Source organism: Tarenaya hassleriana, unplaced genomic scaffold, assembly GCF_000463585.1.
Source record: "Tarenaya hassleriana unplaced genomic scaffold, ASM46358v1 Cleome3, whole genome shotgun sequence".
Classification (NCBI taxonomy): domain Eukaryota; kingdom Viridiplantae; phylum Streptophyta; class Magnoliopsida; order Brassicales; family Cleomaceae; genus Tarenaya; species Tarenaya hassleriana.
Window position 1 is genome coordinate 5,674,029 of NW_010966177.1, and position 19,887 is coordinate 5,693,915.

General features: G+C 38.6%; 6 protein-coding genes and 1 pseudogene across 7 annotated transcripts in view; 4 read left to right on the forward strand and 3 right to left on the reverse strand.

Moving 5' to 3' along the window:
- LOC104819579 (ethylene-responsive transcription factor ERF109-like) overlaps positions 1-540 on the forward strand; it is a 1,256-nt gene extending 716 nt beyond the window's left edge. Inside the window, exon 2 of the mRNA XM_010549719.1 lies at positions 1-540. Coding sequence (XP_010548021.1) covers positions 1-242 — 242 coding nt within the window. The 3' untranslated portion in view covers positions 243-540.
- Positions 541-622: 82 nt separating this feature from the next.
- On the reverse strand, positions 623-3,253 carry LOC104819580 (tRNA 2'-phosphotransferase 1). 2 transcript variants are annotated; one of them, XM_010549721.2, is made up of 9 exons: positions 3,036-3,253; positions 2,841-2,951; positions 2,561-2,708; positions 2,376-2,465; positions 1,986-2,040; positions 1,773-1,895; positions 1,565-1,621; positions 1,334-1,481; positions 623-886 (listed from the first exon to the last, which is right to left on the reverse strand). In XM_010549721.2, the coding sequence occupies exons 1-8, from the start codon at positions 3,176-3,178 to the stop codon at positions 1,357-1,359; spliced, it is 852 nt and encodes a 283-aa protein (XP_010548023.1). In that variant the 5' UTR covers positions 3,179-3,253; the 3' UTR covers positions 623-886; positions 1,334-1,356. The 2 variants fall into 2 exon arrangements, with proteins under 2 accessions (XP_010548023.1, XP_010548022.1); XM_010549720.2 differs by lacking the exon at positions 623-886 and having other exon boundaries at positions 1,207-1,481.
- A 682-nt stretch (positions 3,254-3,935) lies between these two features.
- Positions 3,936-5,168, forward strand: LOC104819581 (annotated as a pseudogene).
- Positions 5,169-5,877: 709 nt separating this feature from the next.
- LOC104819583 (pentatricopeptide repeat-containing protein At2g15690) lies at positions 5,878-7,930 on the reverse strand. Its single transcript, XM_010549722.2, has one exon. It carries the CDS (start codon positions 7,831-7,833, stop codon positions 6,091-6,093), a length of 1,743 nt encoding a protein of 580 aa, XP_010548024.1. The 5' UTR covers positions 7,834-7,930; the 3' UTR covers positions 5,878-6,090.
- A 3,342-nt stretch (positions 7,931-11,272) lies between these two features.
- On the forward strand, positions 11,273-11,823 carry LOC104819584. The gene has a single exon (XM_010549723.2). The coding sequence runs from the start codon at positions 11,306-11,308 to the stop codon at positions 11,711-11,713; it is 408 nt and encodes a 135-aa protein (XP_010548025.1). The 5' UTR covers positions 11,273-11,305; the 3' UTR covers positions 11,714-11,823.
- A 190-nt stretch (positions 11,824-12,013) lies between these two features.
- Positions 12,014-15,071, reverse strand: LOC104819585. Its single transcript, XM_010549724.1, has 7 exons — positions 14,733-15,071; positions 14,265-14,322; positions 13,975-14,055; positions 13,844-13,879; positions 13,488-13,727; positions 13,247-13,388; positions 12,014-12,985 (listed from the first exon to the last, which is right to left on the reverse strand). The coding sequence occupies exons 1-7, from the start codon at positions 14,933-14,935 to the stop codon at positions 12,540-12,542; spliced, it is 1,206 nt and encodes a 401-aa protein (XP_010548026.1). The 5' UTR covers positions 14,936-15,071; the 3' UTR covers positions 12,014-12,539.
- Positions 15,072-16,669: 1,598 nt separating this feature from the next.
- The window catches only part of LOC104819586, a 3,895-nt gene continuing 677 nt past the window's right edge, over positions 16,670-19,887 (forward strand). Inside the window, exons 1-6 of the mRNA XM_010549726.1 lie at positions 16,670-17,146; positions 17,536-17,771; positions 17,867-18,125; positions 19,086-19,265; positions 19,406-19,561; positions 19,658-19,887. Coding sequence (XP_010548028.1) covers positions 17,117-17,146; positions 17,536-17,771; positions 17,867-18,125; positions 19,086-19,265; positions 19,406-19,561; positions 19,658-19,831 — 1,035 coding nt within the window. The 5' untranslated portion in view covers positions 16,670-17,116 and the 3' untranslated portion in view covers positions 19,832-19,887. The remainder of the gene's footprint in view (positions 17,147-17,535; positions 17,772-17,866; positions 18,126-19,085; positions 19,266-19,405; positions 19,562-19,657) is intronic.

A 19,887-nucleotide genomic window follows, 5' to 3' on the forward strand; every position in this document is an offset into this window, starting at 1 on the left:
ACGACCGAGCCGCCATTAGCTTCCGCGGGCCACGTGCCAAGCTGAATTTCCCGTTCGTGGACTCCACCGATCATGATACTGTCACTGATACTGATACGAGTGTGAGTGCAAGTGCGAGCGGGACGAATTCTCATGAAGCGGATGGAGAAATGGAAGAATGGATGAGGATGATGATGACGATGGATTTTGGGAATGGTGATTCTTCAGATTCAGGGAACACCATTGAAGATCTGTTTCAGTGATTGTTCTTTATGATCAGATACTCTTTCTCTTGCGGGACGAATTCTGTACTGCAGATGGAGATACGGATGATGACGATGATGATGATGATGATGATGATGATGATGATGATGATGGATTTGGGAAGAGAGAGAGAGAGAGACAGTATGGTTTTCTAGGATCTTTGCTTGTTTTGATTCTTCCAATTGAAGCAAGTTTTTTAGATTCTAATGACTTTTTTTGGCAATTAGATTTTTCTGTACTGTACAGTTGTACCATACAAAAATTGAGAAATTAAATAAATAACAATAATAAATTATAAAGGGGTAATTATTGAGTTTTTGCTGTTGGGATGATTTAAAATATAAAATTCAGAGTATCTAACCATTGTCAATTTGGGTATTAAACATGAAAATTCTACTTAGCAATTATTAAATGTTAAGATGGAGATAGAAATAAAAGACAAATTTTAAAAAAAAAAAGAAGAAGAAGAGAATTGGAAACATATGCATGTACCGAACCCACCAGAGAATCTAACCGCTTTTGGTCGCACAACTATAAACACGTGGGGGAAATAGACCCTTCGACACGGAAAACGTGGGTTGTCTTTTTCTTCAATTCACGCACGTGTTCCACGTTTGTCTTATCTCTAGTAACGCTGCCACTCCTGTTCGTACACAATTGCGATCGATTAATGTAGATTCTCTTCGTAACAGTATAATTTATAGCACCGACGTTGCTTTATCCTGCTATGCATCAGGAACGTTCACTAGTAAATAATAATTTTGATATATAACTTATACTATATAATTGATTTCAAGCGTTATTATATATCCAAAAAAGAGAAAACTATCAATTAGAGGAATGTATATTCGGAAAAGGCTATCCAAGAAATTGAATATATACAGAATATTTGAAAAATTGAGGTATTTATACGAAAATTTTATAATTCAAATATTTATTTAAATTTTTTTGTAAAAATTCAGATATTTAAATGCGATTATCCCTTTTTGTTTTATATGATTTATCTGCGTCAAAATCCCAACATTAGTTTAGCCTAATCTTTCACACACACAATATATATATATATTAACAATTTGAAGAAGAGCAAAACCTTGCTGTGGAAAAGAAAAAGAATCAGAAAGGAATGGGTTGTTTGTGGGGCCAAGACTCGATCTTCTGGAAGTAGTCGACGGGCACAACACCATCAAACCCTTCTGTCAGAATCACCTTATTATCCGACAAGTACAACTTCATCCCATCTGTTTCCCAGAATATAAAAAATAATAATCATACCTTAAAATTTGAGCTAAAATGACACAAGAGATTACAGGGAATCCATTACCTTGAAGAGCTTTGCTGGTGTCCAGGAAAATCAAGACATTAACGTCCCTTCTCATTCCTAACCAAATGCCAGCCAAAAAAAAAAAACCCAAGTCAAGCTTTTTTTCTTTCCAAATAGATGGCGACAAGTGCATAATATATTGGAGAATCAGATCCATTTCGTACGGAAATTCGGGTCCGTGAAGGAACATCTTGATCGAGAACCTTACCGCTGATCACTTCACCATCGGTCGGCAAGCCCCGAGAGAAGTGAACGTGCAGTCTATTCATGCGCTTTAACCCGTGTGCTAAGATCGATTCCAAGTTCTTTCTATACGTTCCATGCACACACACTGCCCCCCAAAACCAGGAGATACAACATTTAAAAAGAAAACAATCAGAGATCTAAGTGAAATTAAAATATTTGTAACGGTTGTACGGACCTGGAGCTTCTTCGGGCGAAAGGATTGGCTTAAGTAACTTTTCAGACTCAACTGTCTGCAAGTAGAGAGACCGAGTTTCGGCTTAAAGCTATACACAGTATAATATAATTTCGTCAAACTGAAAACAGAAAGTATCTGAATCATAGAGATGAAGTGTAGGATTAGATAACAACAAGAGGAATCAGAGAGAGAAAAGAAAAAAGCCAGCTATGACCATACCCAACTATGTCCAAAGACATAACCTTAAACAGGTAAACTCCGAATTTTCAGAGTAGGCGATAGATGAGAAAACAGAACAGAAGCAACCCGAAAGCCAATTACTCCGTCGGGTTTTCCTGAAATGCGAGGAAAAAGGGTCGTTTATATTATGCAGAAGAAGAGAATTGTTACCGTTATCGAATGGCCTTGGTTTGCACGAATCAAGAGTTCTCCATTCTCCTCCAAGAGACTGAACCTCTGTTTATTGTCCCTTCTGACAGCCTGAAAGAACAAACATCACAAAGCTTATGCTCTCTTCAAGAAACACAACTCAATTCACTTTCAATGGCGTCAAAAAAGGACAATGCCGAACTGACCTCCCTGATCTCGTCAACCGTGTGTGAACCCAATGGGACATTTGCGAATGTTTTCAGGTTCAGCTTAAGCAAATCCTCAACCCTAACATAACCATCAGCACGCATGTTCAAGTCCAATTCGTTGGCCATATGCCGCAAGATCCGTGTCCTGATGGTCGACAAAACAGCAAAATTCAGAGCCAAATCTAACCTACCCAGAACCTCAAACATCACAATCTCAAGCAGAAATCGAAAAATTAGGCCGAAATAGAGGGTCTGTTCCATAACGATCGCTACTCACAAGAGCCTTCCAAGAGCATCGATCTTGTCTTTTCCTCCTCCGCCGCCGCCACGGCCATGGGGTCTCCGTCGATCGGCGTCTCTCGCATAGCCTCTTGCTCCTCTACCGCCGCTGAGAAAACAACAATGGTTGCTCAATCGGACAACAAAAACAAAACCTCAAACGGTTTGGCGGCGGAGAAAACGCAGGACTCACCTTCTGCTGGATTGGGCAAAGGAAGAGAAAGAGGGCTTAGTCGGGGAGTTGAAATTTGAAGCATCCATGAAAGAAAACCTGGAATGGCTATCCGGGAGACGAAGAAGATAGAATCTCAGAAGCCGAGAGGTGTTCATCCACATGGATCCACGCGTTTACTTGCGTCGGCTCTATTTCTGCGGTATGAACGTGCGTGCCTATTAGGGGTTTTTTTTTTTTTGTAACAAATGCATCGCATCTATTCAAAGATACGTACCAAAATTAGAAGGAATGATCAAATGTTCAAGACTAGAAGCGAAAGATCGTTTTGGACCGGCTCATACCGGTCCGGTTTTTCACAAACCAAAAAAAAATTCGACCGGACTCGAATTGTCTAGAGAGTAGAACTAAATAAAAAATAAACCTAAATCCACAATACTTTCCTCTTCATCTAACATTCTGTAAAAACCACAAATATATAACACACTTACCGAGAAAAACATCAAACATGGAAGAAGAAAACCGAAAATTGAAAAATGCAAAATGAACCCTAACCTATCCCTAACTTCGGATTCTAAGCCAACAAGATCTCAATCAACCCTAAATCCGAAATAAAGTGTATGATTTTACTTATCCGCTACGAATTTGGATCCCCCAAGTTGAGAGGTCTCTGTCCCACAACTATAATTATAATTTTAACAATAACGTCTTAAAAGGAGGACGTATTTTTCTGCTTAAGAGTAGGATTGAATTTACTAACGTCTTAAAAGCACGTATTTTTCTCCTAAACAGTAGATGTATGCAGAGGGTTTCTGTGATAGATTTTTTTTTTTTTTGACATTACTGTATTTTTTTAGTGATTCTTCCGAAAATGAAAAATAATAAAACTAAAAAACGCAAGTTCTTTCGGCTCTGGCCGGCCCGTGGCTCGACCGAGCTCAAGCTCGTGACGGGTTGGCACGTGGGGTCTAGGAATTATTATGGCTCAGATCGTTAAAATAAAAAAAACGAGTCAGCTCGTAGACCCGGCCTTCCGAAGGAATCTTTCTTGTATAGCTTTCGGCAAAGAACTTATTCTTTTTCTGGTGTGGCTCAGGACCCAGATAGAGACTGTTCCCTGTTTTATCTATGCCTTCTTCATTCCCAGAATTTCTTCTTCATCCCCTCTCCCTCTCTCTCTCAAAGCATGGCCTACAAGCTTCCAGGGAATTATTAAAAAAAAAAAAAAAGGCAGGCTGTTTCTTCCACCCCAAGTTTCCGTCTTTTTCAGTCGGGCCGCCTAAAGGAATCATCTCTTCCTCTTGTCTCCTTCAAGGGTCTGCGATTATAAATTATGGACCGGGAGTCACATTACCAACAGGCTGCTGACAACTTTGTAATGTTGAGCACGAGGTTTCTTGAACTGCAGTACAAGCTCTCCAAGAACAGGCTCTTGAGGAAGCCTTCAAGGATGTTCTCCAGATAAACCTCGGCCTTGTCGTCATCCCCTGCAGTTGTTCCTCAGCCCCACGTCGACGAGATGAGGATGAGGCGGGCTTTCAACAGGTTCCACTCTGACAAAGACGGGAAGATCTCTCAGAAGGAGTACAATGTCGTCCTGAGAGCTCTAGGACAAGACAAGGCAATCGAAGACGCGCCCAAGATCTTCAAGGCTGTGGATATGGACGGGGATGGGTTTATCAACTTCAAAGAGTTCATGGAAGCACACACGAGGGGTGGAGGGGTTAGGGTCTCGGATATACGAACCGCTTTCTGGACTTTTGATCTGAACGGGGACGGGAAGATAAGCGCGGAGGAAGTGATGGCGGTCTTGAGGAGGCTTGGGGAGAGGTGTTCTTTAGAGGATTGTTAGAGGATGGTGAGTGCTGTGGATGCTGATGGAGATGGCTTGGTTAACATGGATGAGTTCATAACAATGATGACTCAGTCCTCCAACATCATCTGAACACAAGAGAGACACCTCTCTCTCTCTCTCTCTCTCTCTCTCTCTCTCTCTCTCTCTCTCTCTCTCTCTCTCTGCTATTGTAGAATCAGTTCCTGTCTCCTGTTCATACAAAATAGAAAACAAAAGAGGGCATCTATGTAGTTTCAATGTCTGTAACATGTTCTCACCTGTTTTACTTTCTGTAATGAAGTGAGTAATCTGTATTGTTTCGCCTGTAACTCCTCATATCTCCATGAAACTGAGCATAATTCCTCCGAGCTTCACAGAATACAGCAGATGGTTGAAATGGAAGCTTGTGGATGAGATGTCACTTTTCGGACAACATCTGAAAGACCCAAAAATTGCTTCTTCGATCGCATCAACACTATAATATGCACATCATAAGGAACGTCTCCTTGTTCATCTTCAAACCCAGTTTTCTCATCTCCTCGGATAACCAGACGCCATGAATCCATATCCCTATCGGGCACAATCATTAACATTATTCACTTGATCACAGAAGCATTCTCCATCAGACTTAGCTCCTTTAACAAACAAAGAAGGCATCTTTATACATCTTGTCCCGGCACAGTCGCAGTGTCTCATCCACACCATCCTGCTTCAGATCCCTCTGTTCATCTGGTTAGGGTTTTCGGCTTGAGGAAATCCCCAATTTTGGTTGTTCCCTGATGGAGTTTATTGGCTTCAAGGAGTTCACAGATGCAACAAGAAGCTTGGAAAGGTTACTAGATCTTGAACTTCTTCACCTGCGTTTTTCTCCAAACGGGAAACACAGCTGCAAAGTTTCTCCATAATCATCCAACTAAGGACGAAGCAGTAAATTTTTAATCATAAACAATAATTAATGTGAGTGAAAAGCTTCTAAGACATCCAGAATTGTGTTCTGTCCCCAACTTATAATGAAAACAGAGACTTGTAAGGAGAAAAGCTTATCAAGTACCAAGAATATGACTGATGAAACATGCTCACAAAGAGATGAAAACTACAAAATAGCAATAACAGTACCAAAGGCATACGTTCATACGCTCATAAGTTGAAAACTACCAAAGATGGCATAGGTAGAACAGCACTATACATGTCAAACTCTGAAGCAAACAGAGCAACAAATACCACGGGAGTGAACGAGCAACTCTACCAGTAGTCACCGCAAGAGCATTTCCCATCTCTGAAGTGATGGAACCGTTTGTTGTCCCTAACAATTAGCTCCCTACCAATGATCCTGGACATGATCTTGATGGCGTTATGACAATCCCCACAGACACGGAGGTTCTTGATGATCCTAAGAGTTTGTCGGGCTGGAGTGCTGATCAGACCATAAGCTATTGCTAGTCTCTCGCTATGATAGAGCAGTGCCTGTTCCTTGGCCTCTTGATCGATGTCATGTAGAACATATCGAGTGTCAGGCACATAAACCATATCTTTCTTTGCTGCTCTTGCTCTCTCTTCATCCTTGTAAAGGGTCAGATTACGAAACTCGAGGATCCGACTCTTACCCTCAAGCATGCTTACAGCCTTTCGGTTCTTTGGTGGAGGAGTAGGAATTTTGTTGGTTTCAGCCTTAGATGGGTCAAGATCGACCATCAACTCCTCCGCATAGTCCTCTAAATCGATATCTCCATGAATCCGAGCATAATTCCTCAGAGCTTCCCAGAAAACAGCTGTGGGTTCAAATGGCAGAGTCCGGATGTACTTTTCCGCTTCGATAAGCTGTCCACATTTTCCAAGAACATCCAAAAGCCCCAAATAATGTTCTGCCCCGGGATTAATTCCATGTTCACTCTTCATAGATTCAAAGTGTAGAAAAGCTTCTTCTATCGCATCTACAGTAGCACAGGCCAAGAAAATCAAAAGGAATGTCTCCTCATTTGGCTTCAAACCCAATTTTTTCATCTCCTCAAACAAATGCAAACCATCATCGCCCATTCCATTATCAGCATAAGCACGCATCATCAGATGCCATGAATCCATATTCCTATCTGGAATGTGATCGAAAACCCTCCTGGCATCAGTCATGCTCCCACAGTTCCCGTACATTTGGATCACTTTGTTGTTCAACTTAATATCACCTCTAAACTTAGATTGCAGGAAGTAATCATGCACTTTCTTCGCGTGTTCAAGGGACTTCAGATTCCCACAAGACTCGAACAGGATACCAAAGCATTCTCCATCAGGCATCGCTCCCTTATCAAGCAAATCAATAGCGTCTTTGTACTTCCTCTCCCGGCATAGACGCAATATCTCATCCACAGGAGGAGGATGAGAAGGCTGAGCCACTCCGTAAGCAGAGGTCACCGCATGACCTTGGTTCATGTTGCTCCGGCTAGGGGTTTCACCCCGCCCTTGCCATTGATTCGAGTTTTGCCCACGATTCTGATTGTTCCATTGATTTGTGCTTCCAGGATGCGGCGCATAATTCTGAGTCTGAGAGTTCTGCGGAGCATTCCACTGACTAGGGTTTTGCTGCACCTGGTTAGGAAATCCACGATTCGCATAGCCTTGTCCCTGATTCTGATGATTGAACTGATTAGGGTTGTGGCTCTGTTTCTGTGGCACCCACTGATTAGAACCGGCATAGGGGTTGCTCCGAGTCTGCATACCCCGAGAATCCAGTCGCGGCTGCTGCTGCTGCTGCGGCGGCGGCGGCGGAGAAGGAGCCATCGACTGAGTTGTCTGGTAAGGATGGTTCGGGACTGCGGAAGTGCTCATGCTTTTGACAGAGGTTGTGTTCAGCGATAAGGCTCTGGTACTCGGACAGAGACCGAAAGTGGAATACGAGGATCGGAGAAGAAATGAAGGCCGTACCTTGATGCGAGAACCAATCCATGTCGTTTCCGGGATCCCTACGAGGCGAATCGCCATGAGGGAAGAAGCCATTATTGTTGATGTTGCTGTTGGCGAATTCAAAACCCCTCGAAAACCCTAACGCTCTGAGACGATGGAGATTGGAAATGATGATGATAATGATATCGAACAGTCAAAAGAACGGTTTGCTTTGATGATAAAGATTTTAAGGTTTGGGCCTTTGGGCTTGATCCATTTGGTTGAACCCGGTATGGGTCGAGCCGGTTTATCCCGGTTAATTCGGGTCCAACAAGACCGCGTTCGGCATGGATAAGAATCATAAGATAGCGTTTGGCATGCACTTCTGATTCTCTCTTTTTTTTTTTTTTTTTTTACATACATTGTGTCTGGCACTCATCTTGTAATTTTTTTTACCAATATTACATTTTTAAAAAAATTAAGAAAAAAATCGATCTTTTCTACCATGAAGATTTGAATATGATATTTTTGTGTCCTATAATGCACATTTCGAAATACTATACTCGCTAAAAAATTACCTAAAAGCGGGTTAATTTTTTTTTAGAAAAATGGTAAAATAATATTAGTCCCAAATCCTAATAGTCCAAACCGTGGCCTTTTCATATAAAAAAACCAAGATGATAAATTTATTCAAGAATCGATTAATAATAAAAATCAAAATATAAATTCAAAAACCAGATATATATATATATATATAGGATACATATTATCCTTTAGAATAGATGATATATAATTTTTTTCAAACTATTATATTTTTTTCATTTGTAGATGAAAAAACGTAAAGTATTATACATTGAATCTTAACGAATGAGAAAGATCAAAATTGTAGAAAATAATGACATTAGATCAATGGGGTGGATTTAGAAAAATTAATAACGACGTAATAATCAAGAAAAATCGAAATCATTAGTTGGGTTTTATGAGAATTATACATACAAAATTAATGAAAATTTTACTTAATTTTATCTGAATCAATTTAAATAATTAATTTTAATTTTAATGTAGCAAAATAAAACATAAATACTGAAGAAGATTGTAGAGACAATGAAACTGAACTGAAATTATGTACATTTCTTGGACTTATCCACTAAGGATTGAGAAGAGGCTAGAATGGCTACAAGTTCCAAAGAAGATAAAAAAAAATAAATAAATAACAATAATAAATAAGAAATTCGAGTAGGGCTGAATTTATATCGAGGAGGGCTGAACATTTCGACTGCCACAAGTAAAATTTGATTAATATACTATAAAATTGTGTTCAAATCGAATATATTTTAAAATTTTATTAAATGTATTTTTTAAAACAAAGTAACCAAAATGCAATCAATATCATTTTCGAATATAAAAAGATGCCAAGAAAAAAAAAGAGTAAAAATTGATGTGAATTCGAATTTTAAATTGAAGTTTTTAATATAAATTTTATTAATACTATTATATAAATGGTAAATTTATAGTTATCCCAAAAATGATAATTTTATTAATATCAGATAAAATTATGAGTATTTTGATCATGTTTTTTTTTTTTAATTTTTGCGAATACATATACATATATATATATATAATATCAAAATGTGAATACGAACCCAATATATATCCACGTATCAACAAACTGAACCAAAGGAGAAATTAATATGAATCTCTTATATCTTAATATTTCTGTATATTTAAATTTATATTTTTTTCGCTAGTATATAAATATAATTTTTTTTGTTGTTGTTTCCGAACCTTGTGGACTATATCACTCGATAGTAAATGTCCAAAATAAGGAGAAAGAGACATTTTAACACATTGGATATATATATATATATATATATATATATATATATTGGAAACACCGACATTGACCGAGTGAAATATGTCAGTCCAACAACAATATATGATGATGGAACGAGAATTCACATAACTATGATTTTTCAAAAAAAAAATAGCTTTTAATATTTTTTTTAAGAACACAAGAACAGCTGCAATCCAAGATCCAACCTTGTGAATCGAGCCCTTGGTAATTAATCATGTTTATTAATTTATTAATTTTCAAGCACAAAACGACAAAACCTCGAATTCTTTAGATTTAGGTAAAACGACTATGAGACATCTTCTGTTCGCGAAATGGGAGACCACCAAGGAGACAGAGCTGCATCTACGTGTGTATATATATATGTATATATGTAGGAGTGTGCTTGTCTGTATACGCGTATATGTTTATGGATTTGTATTGATTATGTAATATAATAATAAAATGGTTATTATATGCTTAATGGGTGATAATTGGTCGCATTCTTTTGGAAGTGAGGATATAAGAACCGCGGCTTGTCGGAATCAGAACTTTAATTACACTGATTATAGCCAAGAAACAGCTATGATTTTCACATGGGCTTTTTGAGATTTGCCTAAATCCATCCATTAATTAAATTAAATTAATTACAGTGTTTTGGAGGTGGAAACCCATAAGTTATATATATATACACATATACATTTATATATATATATATATAAATTGTAACCTTTGGTTAGTGTGAACAGCCAAGAATTTCTGAAACAATATATACATTAATCGGCGAATTTACAACATGATTATGTTAATCAGGTTCCGAAATTTCCTAGAAGTTACACACAAATTTCAACTTCTTAATAAAGTCTAGAACGTAAAAATTAAATCACAATATGTTGTTATAATATAGAGTTACAAAAGGTGTTATTTAAAAAAAAAAAATCTCGTCACGTTGATTCTTTTAATAGAGTTACAGTAATTTTACAAAAATTAAATCACAATATGTTGTTATAATATATGTCTTATATTAAATTCAGACAAAAGTAACGAAAAAAGAATATATATATAGAGAGAGAGAGACTATTTGGATAATTTTATTTCTAATTTTATAACAACAAAAATGGCAATTCATATGAGATATATCGACCAATTGAGTGAATGTGTATAAATTCACAATGGCATGCATGTGCTTAAAACATCCCTTTTGCATTACTCTAGATTTTATCTTCTAATCAAACAATGGTAGGGTTTATATTTCATGGCTCTTTTTGGTCACCAAAAGACCCTCATTATTCATTAACAAAAGCACTGTATATTTTTTTTTATTACAAAATAATTAAATTAAAATATCATTAGTGTAAGATTAGATCAAGAATCTAAATCTAACATCTCCAAAAACCCATAGAGAAAGAAGCATACATGTCTTTGTCTGTGTATATGTAATAATAATATGCCCACCATCTATACATTCACACATATATGTATATACACACACACACACATACGGGTAATAAAATCATTTCAAGACATAATTTCCAAATATGTCACTTTGAATCTGAAACACATTAATACATACAGGAATCTCTACGCACACACACACATATATATATATATATATATATATATATATATATATGCCGACCGAGAAGGACAATATATTATAAATACAGGCATCTTCCACAGTGACGGACTGCAGAGAAAAAAAAAAAGGTGCCCAGAAAAAGAAACAAAAAGAAAACCTCAAGAGGGAAAGAAAAAATGGCGTATACAGACATGCAGCAGCAGCAACATATGTACGGAACATACGCAGAGCCAAGAATCTCGTTCTCGAACGACATGGCGGCGACGAAGCACGAGATGAACAAGTACAAGGAAGCTCCCGTCTCGTCGGAGTTCGAGTTCGGAGTGAAGAACTACGCCATGATACCCGCAGACCAGATCTTCTTCCAGGGAGTGATATTGCCTCTCAAGGACAAGATTAGCCAGAAGAAAATGGCGACTCTGAGAGAGGAACTGAGCGAAGATGACGACGACGCCGGCTCGTGTTCAGGGAGGAAGACGAAGGGCTCTTCGAGTTGGTGGAGAGAGAGATTAGGGTTAGGGTTCGTGAGGAGCAAGAAAGACCAGAAGAGAGCTTCTTTTCATCACCATCACCATCATCAATGAAGGGCTGCTAACACGTTTTAATTTTATTTTTGTGTAATGTGTCTCTTGTTTTGTTTTTTTTCTCTTCTTCACTGTTTCTTGTTCATGTACAAAAAATGTTTGCAGTTGAAGATCAATTCTCATCCTTCTCTTTTGACCATGGCTATGGCTGGTTTTCCGGATCTGATAAGCGAATGACCAATTACGATTTTTTTTTTAAAATCAAATCCGAACAAAATATAGAAATAACGGAAAATCAGAAAATTTATTTAAAAAATAAAACGTTTTTTCAATAAATTGATAAAAATTCGGAACGAATAATATAAAATTGAACGGATATAATTATTTAACGAGCCGAAAATTTTAAACTAAAGAACAACCGAACTCAACCCGAAATATCCATTCTAACAAAACCCGAGATTCGAAACAAAAACCGAAACCCTAAACCCGAACACAAGCTCATTGCATGCTCAGTACACAGTTTATTACCACACCCTCGTGTAGACAGCGCGCACATAGCCAAATAGATATGTAATCTACGCCCAGTTTTTGTACTACAACAAACATTTCGTCGAACACAACCGTTCGTCTTCGGCTCGTCTTCCTCGTCCGCCGATTCCTTGGATAATGTTAGAACGCAGTTATCGTCGATACGCTATTCACATTTCATGTGTACATTCCTCGAGTTATTCGTCAAACTCCTCTGCTGTCTCAAACTCGATGATACTAGGTAACGTTCCAAGTGCTTTCTCGCAAAAAAATGTCCCTAATCCGATCTGGCCCGAGCACATTTTGCTTGCGTCCCTCTTCACAACGACGGATAGCAAGGATTTTATTTTTCCGGGTGTCATAATCTTGAACGAAGAACTCGTTTCTTGAAACTCTTACGAGAGGAGGAAGAGGCGTAAGGCTGACCGTTCAAGGAGCCGGCGAATCTTATATCCCAACCCTCGATGTTCTTCGGAACACAAGCGTCGAACAGGAACTGCCCGAGAACGCTGTGAGCGTTTATGCAGCAGAAAGGCGATCTATCCATCTGTTCGGTACTACTGCTTTGGTATGGAGCCGAGCTTGGTAAGAAGAAGTGGTCGCTCGGCCTAGTCGCCACTCTTCTCAGGCTTTGGTTAGAGTTTACGGCCGCTTTCTGGAGGCCGCATATTAACTCGGGTATCTCGTCGTGGGTTCGAGCTCTCTCTCCAAGCTGCCGAATTTTCTGCAAGTAGGTTGACATGGCTTTTTCCAGGAAGTTGGATATAACGGCCCTGTATTGGATAGGGTAATGCGTGTAGTGTCCTGAAGAAGGACAAGAACAAAAAAGACAAGAGATTTAGCTCACGAGACATTGAGAAAACAGATGAAAGCCATGTCAAGGCGATGGAATAACCATTTGCCAGATCCAGCTATAAGAGAATGAGGCCCGGCTAGTTATCATTTAAAAACTCTAGCTTTGGCCAATCCATTGCGGAAAGAACTATTCATGCCCAGCTTTCCGGTGCAAATGAAATTTAGAGCTATTATTAACACAACTACAGAATGTTATATAGCATTATAAACCTGCATGAGGAGAATTGTTCCACTTCACAACTTTAACCTGTCCTCCCAGTTCCTGCAAATGATGGGCAAAGCTTGAAATAACATGGTGGGGTGCCAGGTCATCATTCTCCGAGCACAAAATGAGATATGGGGCACCAAGTCCCTGTAAATTAAATACCAAAAGGGAAGTTATTCCTACAAAAAAAGTGAATTTCTGAAACAAAAATCAGTAAACACAGAGAAGCTCGGAACAGAAACTCACAATGGACGCGTACAGAGCCTGCCAATACTCGGCCCGTTGGGATCCAAATCTTGTAAGATATAAACTGTCAAGGCCAGAAGTAATCCCTTTCGCCAACCAAGAAACTAGTCTCGCAGGCCCAGACATTCTACGTATGGTGGGGTGCAGAGAAAATTTTGCAGCCAAATCGCTTGTAAAATCCAGTGGACCAGAGTCATAGATATGTCCGGAAAGACAATTCCTGACCAACTGGCTATCATCCTTCACAAAACACCGGAAGGCATTAAAAAACCACATTACTCTACACCTTGACCAAGCTGCACTTAGATGAAAATCTAAAGCTATGGATAATTGTACGTACGACAGAAAAATCTTACCAAATGAAGATGACCTTCACAAGCAGCCTGGATTACCTACTAATTAGAAAATTTTCAAATACCAATCAGAAGAAATATAAACCAGCACAGGGGAAGACAAGGTATATAAAAATATAATCCATTCGGCTTGCCTGGAAAACTTTGTACATGCAAGCTTTTGGAGCCCCAGAAACAGCAAAGAAGACTACAGGGGATGGTCTGATCTTTAGCTCCTGCGCATTAACAGTACCAGTTATTCTAAATTATACACGCACCGTTCCAGCAAGAACACAAAACAAACAACTGAACTTTGAAGAAAGAAAACCAATTCTGGGTTGGTTTTAGAGTGCAACAGAGAAAATACTTCCACTTTTTGAAGAAACCATCCAATTATTGACCAGAATCATAAGGTGAAGAGCAGCAAAAGTTGACCGGAACTGACCTCAGTGAGTTCAGCAAGAAGAGCATAAGCTAGGGACATAGCCATCTCCGGGTAAAACCTAAACACATTGACAAAAACACAAATAGTATGCCAATTTCTCAAACATAAGAACTTTTGTTGAAACAAGATAATCTGAATTGAAAAGTTTTCAAATAATAGGGAAATATCTCCTTGTCTGAATGTGATAGGAAATGAATCATGAAAACAAAAACATTGGACCGTCTACGATCGATAAATTCCTCCCAAACATGCATATGAAATTCCCAATTCCGTCAATATACTTGGATAGAGATTCGAATAACGAGCTAACATATTCTGATCTTCAGACCTAAGTTACTAGAAGCTAATACTCGCAAGCTCGCAGACAATTCTACACCAAAATTCAACACTCTCTCGAAATTTCCCGGAATTATTCTCGGAAACCAAACAGAGGGCGAATTAGTCCCGGAAAACGACAACGGAACTTACGCAGTGAGAAAATCAGCGCGGCAAACAAGCGAGTTCCATCCGAGAGAAGAGTACAGATCAATGTAATTTCTCAGCTGATTGTCGTTGATCGAGCTCCAAGCGAAGATCACGACGACGCCGTTGGATCCTCCGTGCTCCTCCGCTGCGGCGTCCGTCTCCTCATCCGCTTTTCTTCTCCAGTAAACTCTGCCTCCGCCTATCATCTCAAACGCAATCCCGGCGAAATCCCGGCGACGATTTGAATTCACGGTGACCTGACGAGTATGAACACAGTCGACGCTTCTGTTTTCATTTTACATAACTCTCGCCTCCAAGTTATTTTTTTTTGTTGTTGGAGGCTTGGAGCCACTCGATCTTTGAGATGCGTGGTGGTGGTTTTCTAGAGATTGACCACGTCAGATGCTTCGGTATACACCCCATGTGCACATTAGTTGCTTGTCATTATCGTGCGCTGGATTGGTTAGTTGAGATACGACGTCGTTTGCCACGTCATGGTCTTACCGTGGAAGCAACGGTCGATTACGATTATTGTGTGGATATACCACAAGCATATACTAAGGTGTGATTGGACCGTCGTATTATTTTAAATTGACTATCTAAACTTGTTAGCAACGACTAATTTTTTTTGTCATTATAAATGTTAACTACTTTCTTGCTTTAGAATACCACAAAAAAAAATCTCCAAAATAATATCAAATCAAGTATTTTTTTCTAAGTACATATGTATGCATTGTGCATTTTCTAACATATGGTGCAATTTATTATATATAATATAGATATTATATTATACAAGGGTTGATGATATTATATAATACACTTACCGGATCTAATATTATATTCAACTATGATATCAATACCCACTAAAAATAGATCGAATGGTGTAGACGGTTGAAAAGAAAGAATTTTTTTTTCTAGCTCTCATATTCGAATGATCGTTAGGAAAGAATGATGCAATTTAATCGTAATAATATTATTTTCGTTCGAGAGTGAATGTAATTGGATCGAATCTTTAATGAACCAATTTGAATATCAGAAAAATTTATGTTGTCGATAGCTTTCATTTTTTTCACAGTGATGATTATTCAAAGGTCTAGTTTTTGAAAAAATCTATTTGAAAACCTCTCTCTCTGTACGTTTCATTGTGTCTTAAAAAAATATTATATGACCATCACTTGATGTCTAAGAATATAGATACAGGTGCACATCATCTATACGACGTGAGCAGACGTCCGACATTATCTGACGAGCCCAACTAAGGCCCATTTGTTACAATTGTAGGCCCATGATTCGGACCAAGCCCATCATTAGCCCAAATAAACATTCTCTATTTCCCCTAATGTCAACGTGGGGTTTTCTTTTTTGGGGGTAAATTCTGTAAACTAATTTGCACACCACAACCTCTAGACATTGAATCAAAATCTATTATGATTCTCTTCTTTAATATGAAAAAAAAAAATCTAATATGCACGAACTCACATCAAGATTAAATCTTATTTTTACCCAGAAATCGAAACTGAATACAATTTTCTCTTTTTAAAAAAAAAAAATTGATTAACACACAATATTCTAGTATTATTTGTTGATTATATATAACACAAAATATTCGTTATGATTTCTGTAAGGAAAGATAAAAATGGATAAACTCGTAACGATAAAACACTATTTATTTCTGGCATACCATTAAAATAATAAAATTAACCCTTTTGTGTCCCAAAGCGAAATAGGATTTAGTCAAACATAATCCGTTAAATTAAATGTATAAAAGACAGACACAAGTCAAAGTCAAATCCACGAAAAACGAATGGATTACACGTCATTCTAGTATTATTTAATAATTAATTTATGATTTTATTTTAAAAAATAAAAAATATACGATAGTGGTCGAGCAGTGTGTCGGGTTGGGTGCACAGAAAACGACGCCGTTTCGTACCTCAATGTTCGTCTCCGTCTCTGTTTTTTTTTTTGTTCGTTTCTTTCTTTTTTCCTCCCAAAATTTCTTCTCGTCTGCAATTGTGAACACCAAAAAGATTTCCATGGCGCATCATGGTTTTAATGATTAGAGATCCGTAAATCCGAAGCGAACAACGATCTCGAGCGTCTCTAATCATTGTGTTCTCCACGGGGAAGCCCATACTTTATTTTCTCTCAATCTCTCTCTCTCTCTCGTATATTTTGTGTATTTCGAGATTCTTCGTCTCTCTCTGTCTCTTTTTTTTTTCCTTCAGAAAATTGCTATTTTTATGGGTTGATTTAGGAAAAGGTGCTTTTGTGTGTTCGTTAATCATTTTTTGAATTTTTGGCTGGTGGGTGCCTGAAAATTCAATGCCTTTGTGTTCTCTTTCTCTCTGAGCTCCAATCTCTCTCTCTCTCTCTCTGCGGCAGCCATGGTCGATGAGCACTCTATCCTCCCGAAGGTATCTTCCTTTCCCCTTTTTTAGGTTTTATTCTGTTCACACTTTGTCTAGTTTCAATCTGCACGTGAATGTTGTGATCTGATTAGGGTTTGTTTTTTGGTGGAGCAATCTAGCTGATTTTGTCCTCTAGCTGTAGACTAAGCCCCGATTTCCTGACGAATCTCTCAGCTTGATCTTATATGTTTATATATATATATATGTATATATATATATATATATGCTTGTTCTTTAAGGTTGACCCTTTTGAGGAATCTGTGTTTTTACTTCAGTTTTTTGGATACTATGATTCTGTTTCGCAATCTTCTCAAGACAGAGACTAAATTTCTGGCAAACCCATATCAGTTTCGCTTGTTTTAACGATGGATTTCCTTCAATGCGTTATTTTGCAGGACAGTTTCGTTTTCAAGCTTCCCAAAAAGTCCCCACTTGTGTTAAGAATGGTTGTCCTGATGTTTGTAATGGTCTGTGCTGTCTACATTTGCTCGATTTGTCTGAAGCAAATAGGGGTAGGGCCAAAGGCTGGATTTTTGAATGTTGAAGTGTTTCAGAGGCCGTGTCCCGAGCCTAATATCAAACCATGGGATATACCCTATGTGCATTATCCTAAACCGAAAACCTATAGCAGGTGAAGAAACTTAGCCTCTGTCTTTGCATGATTCTTGGGTCTGCCCTTATATTGATAGTGTTTCTTTTTGTGGGTTGGATCATTGGAATGGTTAGGGATAAGTGTTCGTGCCATCCTGTGAGGTATTTCGCCATTCTCTCCATGCAGAGATCCGGAAGCGGTTGGTTTGAGACACTACTTAACAATCATACTAACATAAGCTCCAATGGGGAGATCTTCTCTGTCAAGGAGAGGAGGGCCAATGCTTCGACGATTTTCGAGACATTGGACAAAGTCTATAATCTCGACTGGTTGAGTAGTGCCTCTAAGAACGAGTGCACTGCTGCTGTTGGCTTGAAGTGGATGCTTAATCAGGTATGGGTTCTTATATTTTGAAGTCATTGATTCCGGATCAGAATCATAGTTCTTTGTCTTAATCCATAGTGTAAGAAAGCTTCTCTCTCCATTCGTGTGGCCGTCAGTCTAGTTTTTTCTGCTCATAATCGGTTATAAGCAGTTTTGCTAGATTTTCTCGAGCTTCACTTCATTATTTGCCCCATAAATCCCGAATACACCGAGACAGTTTGTTTTTTGCCGGATGGTTATATCACTAATATGTTGAATCTATAAGTTTGCAACTCATATCTTTAGTCATATCCTAAACCTCAAGATCGTGGTGATGTCTCTTGGCCAGCTTCCGTATAGCTAAAAACCTAATTGCTCTCAAACTAAAGTGGATGAATCTGTTTCTAGTTTTGGACAATAGATCCAATCTCCTGTCTGAAAGTTTGGCAGATACAACTCAGTTTTAAAAGTTGATGAAAATGTTTCAGCGGTCAGTCTTGAAGTATGATTAGTCCTGATCTCAATTTATATCCCCTGGGGTATGAGAGCAAAAACATGCAATCTTGCTTTGAAGACTTTTGTGGATTGAACCGAATAAATTGTTGTTTCACTCTTTCATGATTAAAAGAACCTTTGATTTCATGTAGTATTCGGGTTCCATTGAGTGTAAATGTTTCTCTGATGGGCCGAAAATACAAAACTAGAGATTATTGGTCGTTGTTCCATCTGTTGCAGATAACACAAACGTTTTGTTTAAAGATCGGATGACATATTCTGAGAGAATATGATTCTCTGATGTATTTTCTCTGTCGTGACGTTTCTCCTAGGTTGTCTGCTGATTAAGCCTGACTAAACAGATCAGAGTCCACTCAGTATCTTCTCAATTTTGTTCATGTTTGTTACTGTTGCTGCGTTGTATTGCGTATTTTTCCTGTTATACACGTTGTAACGGAGTGGTTGCACACCGGGAATTCAATGAAATATACGCAGGGTCTAATGAAGCACCATGAAGAGATAGTAGATTACTTCAAAACCCGTGGCGTCTCGGCAGTTTTCCTCTTCAGGAGAAATCTCTTGCGCAGGATGATCTCGGTTCTTGCAAACTCGTATGACAGAGATGCTAAGCTATTAAATGGCACCCACAAATCTCACGTTCATTCACCAAAAGAGGTCTCTCTCTCTCTCTCTCTCTCTCTCTACATACACATATATATGCCATTGTATCTATCTGACCCTCGATTCAGATGTAGTCGAATGTTTTGTTGATTCACGTGATTCTGCAACTTAAAGAAATGAAACGATGGTTTCAGGCTGAGATATTGGCAAGGTACAAGCCGAGAATCAACACGACCCTTTTGATACCTGATCTCAAACAGGTCCAAGAGATGACTTCAAAAGCTCTGTCTTACTTTAATACCACACGCCACATTGTTGTGTTCTACGAGGATGTTGTCAAGAACAGCACGGTGAGACAGGAAACCAGAAAAGACCATATTGGCTAACAAGATCTTAACTAGTTTCAGTACGCATGTTGTTCTGATATCCGGACGGTGTTCTTGCAGAAACTAGACGACGTGCAGGAGTTTCTAAAGGTACCGAAACACGAGTTAAAGAGTCGGCAGGTGAAGATTCATCATGGGCACCTTTCGAAACATGTTGAAAACTGGGAAGAGGTCCAAAAGACCCTGAAAGGAACCGAGTACGAGAACTTCCTGCACGAAGATTACCGCAAGTAATCAATCATTCCCACGAAACGGTGGACGTAACTTGCGCCTCAAGTAACTCTCTTTCC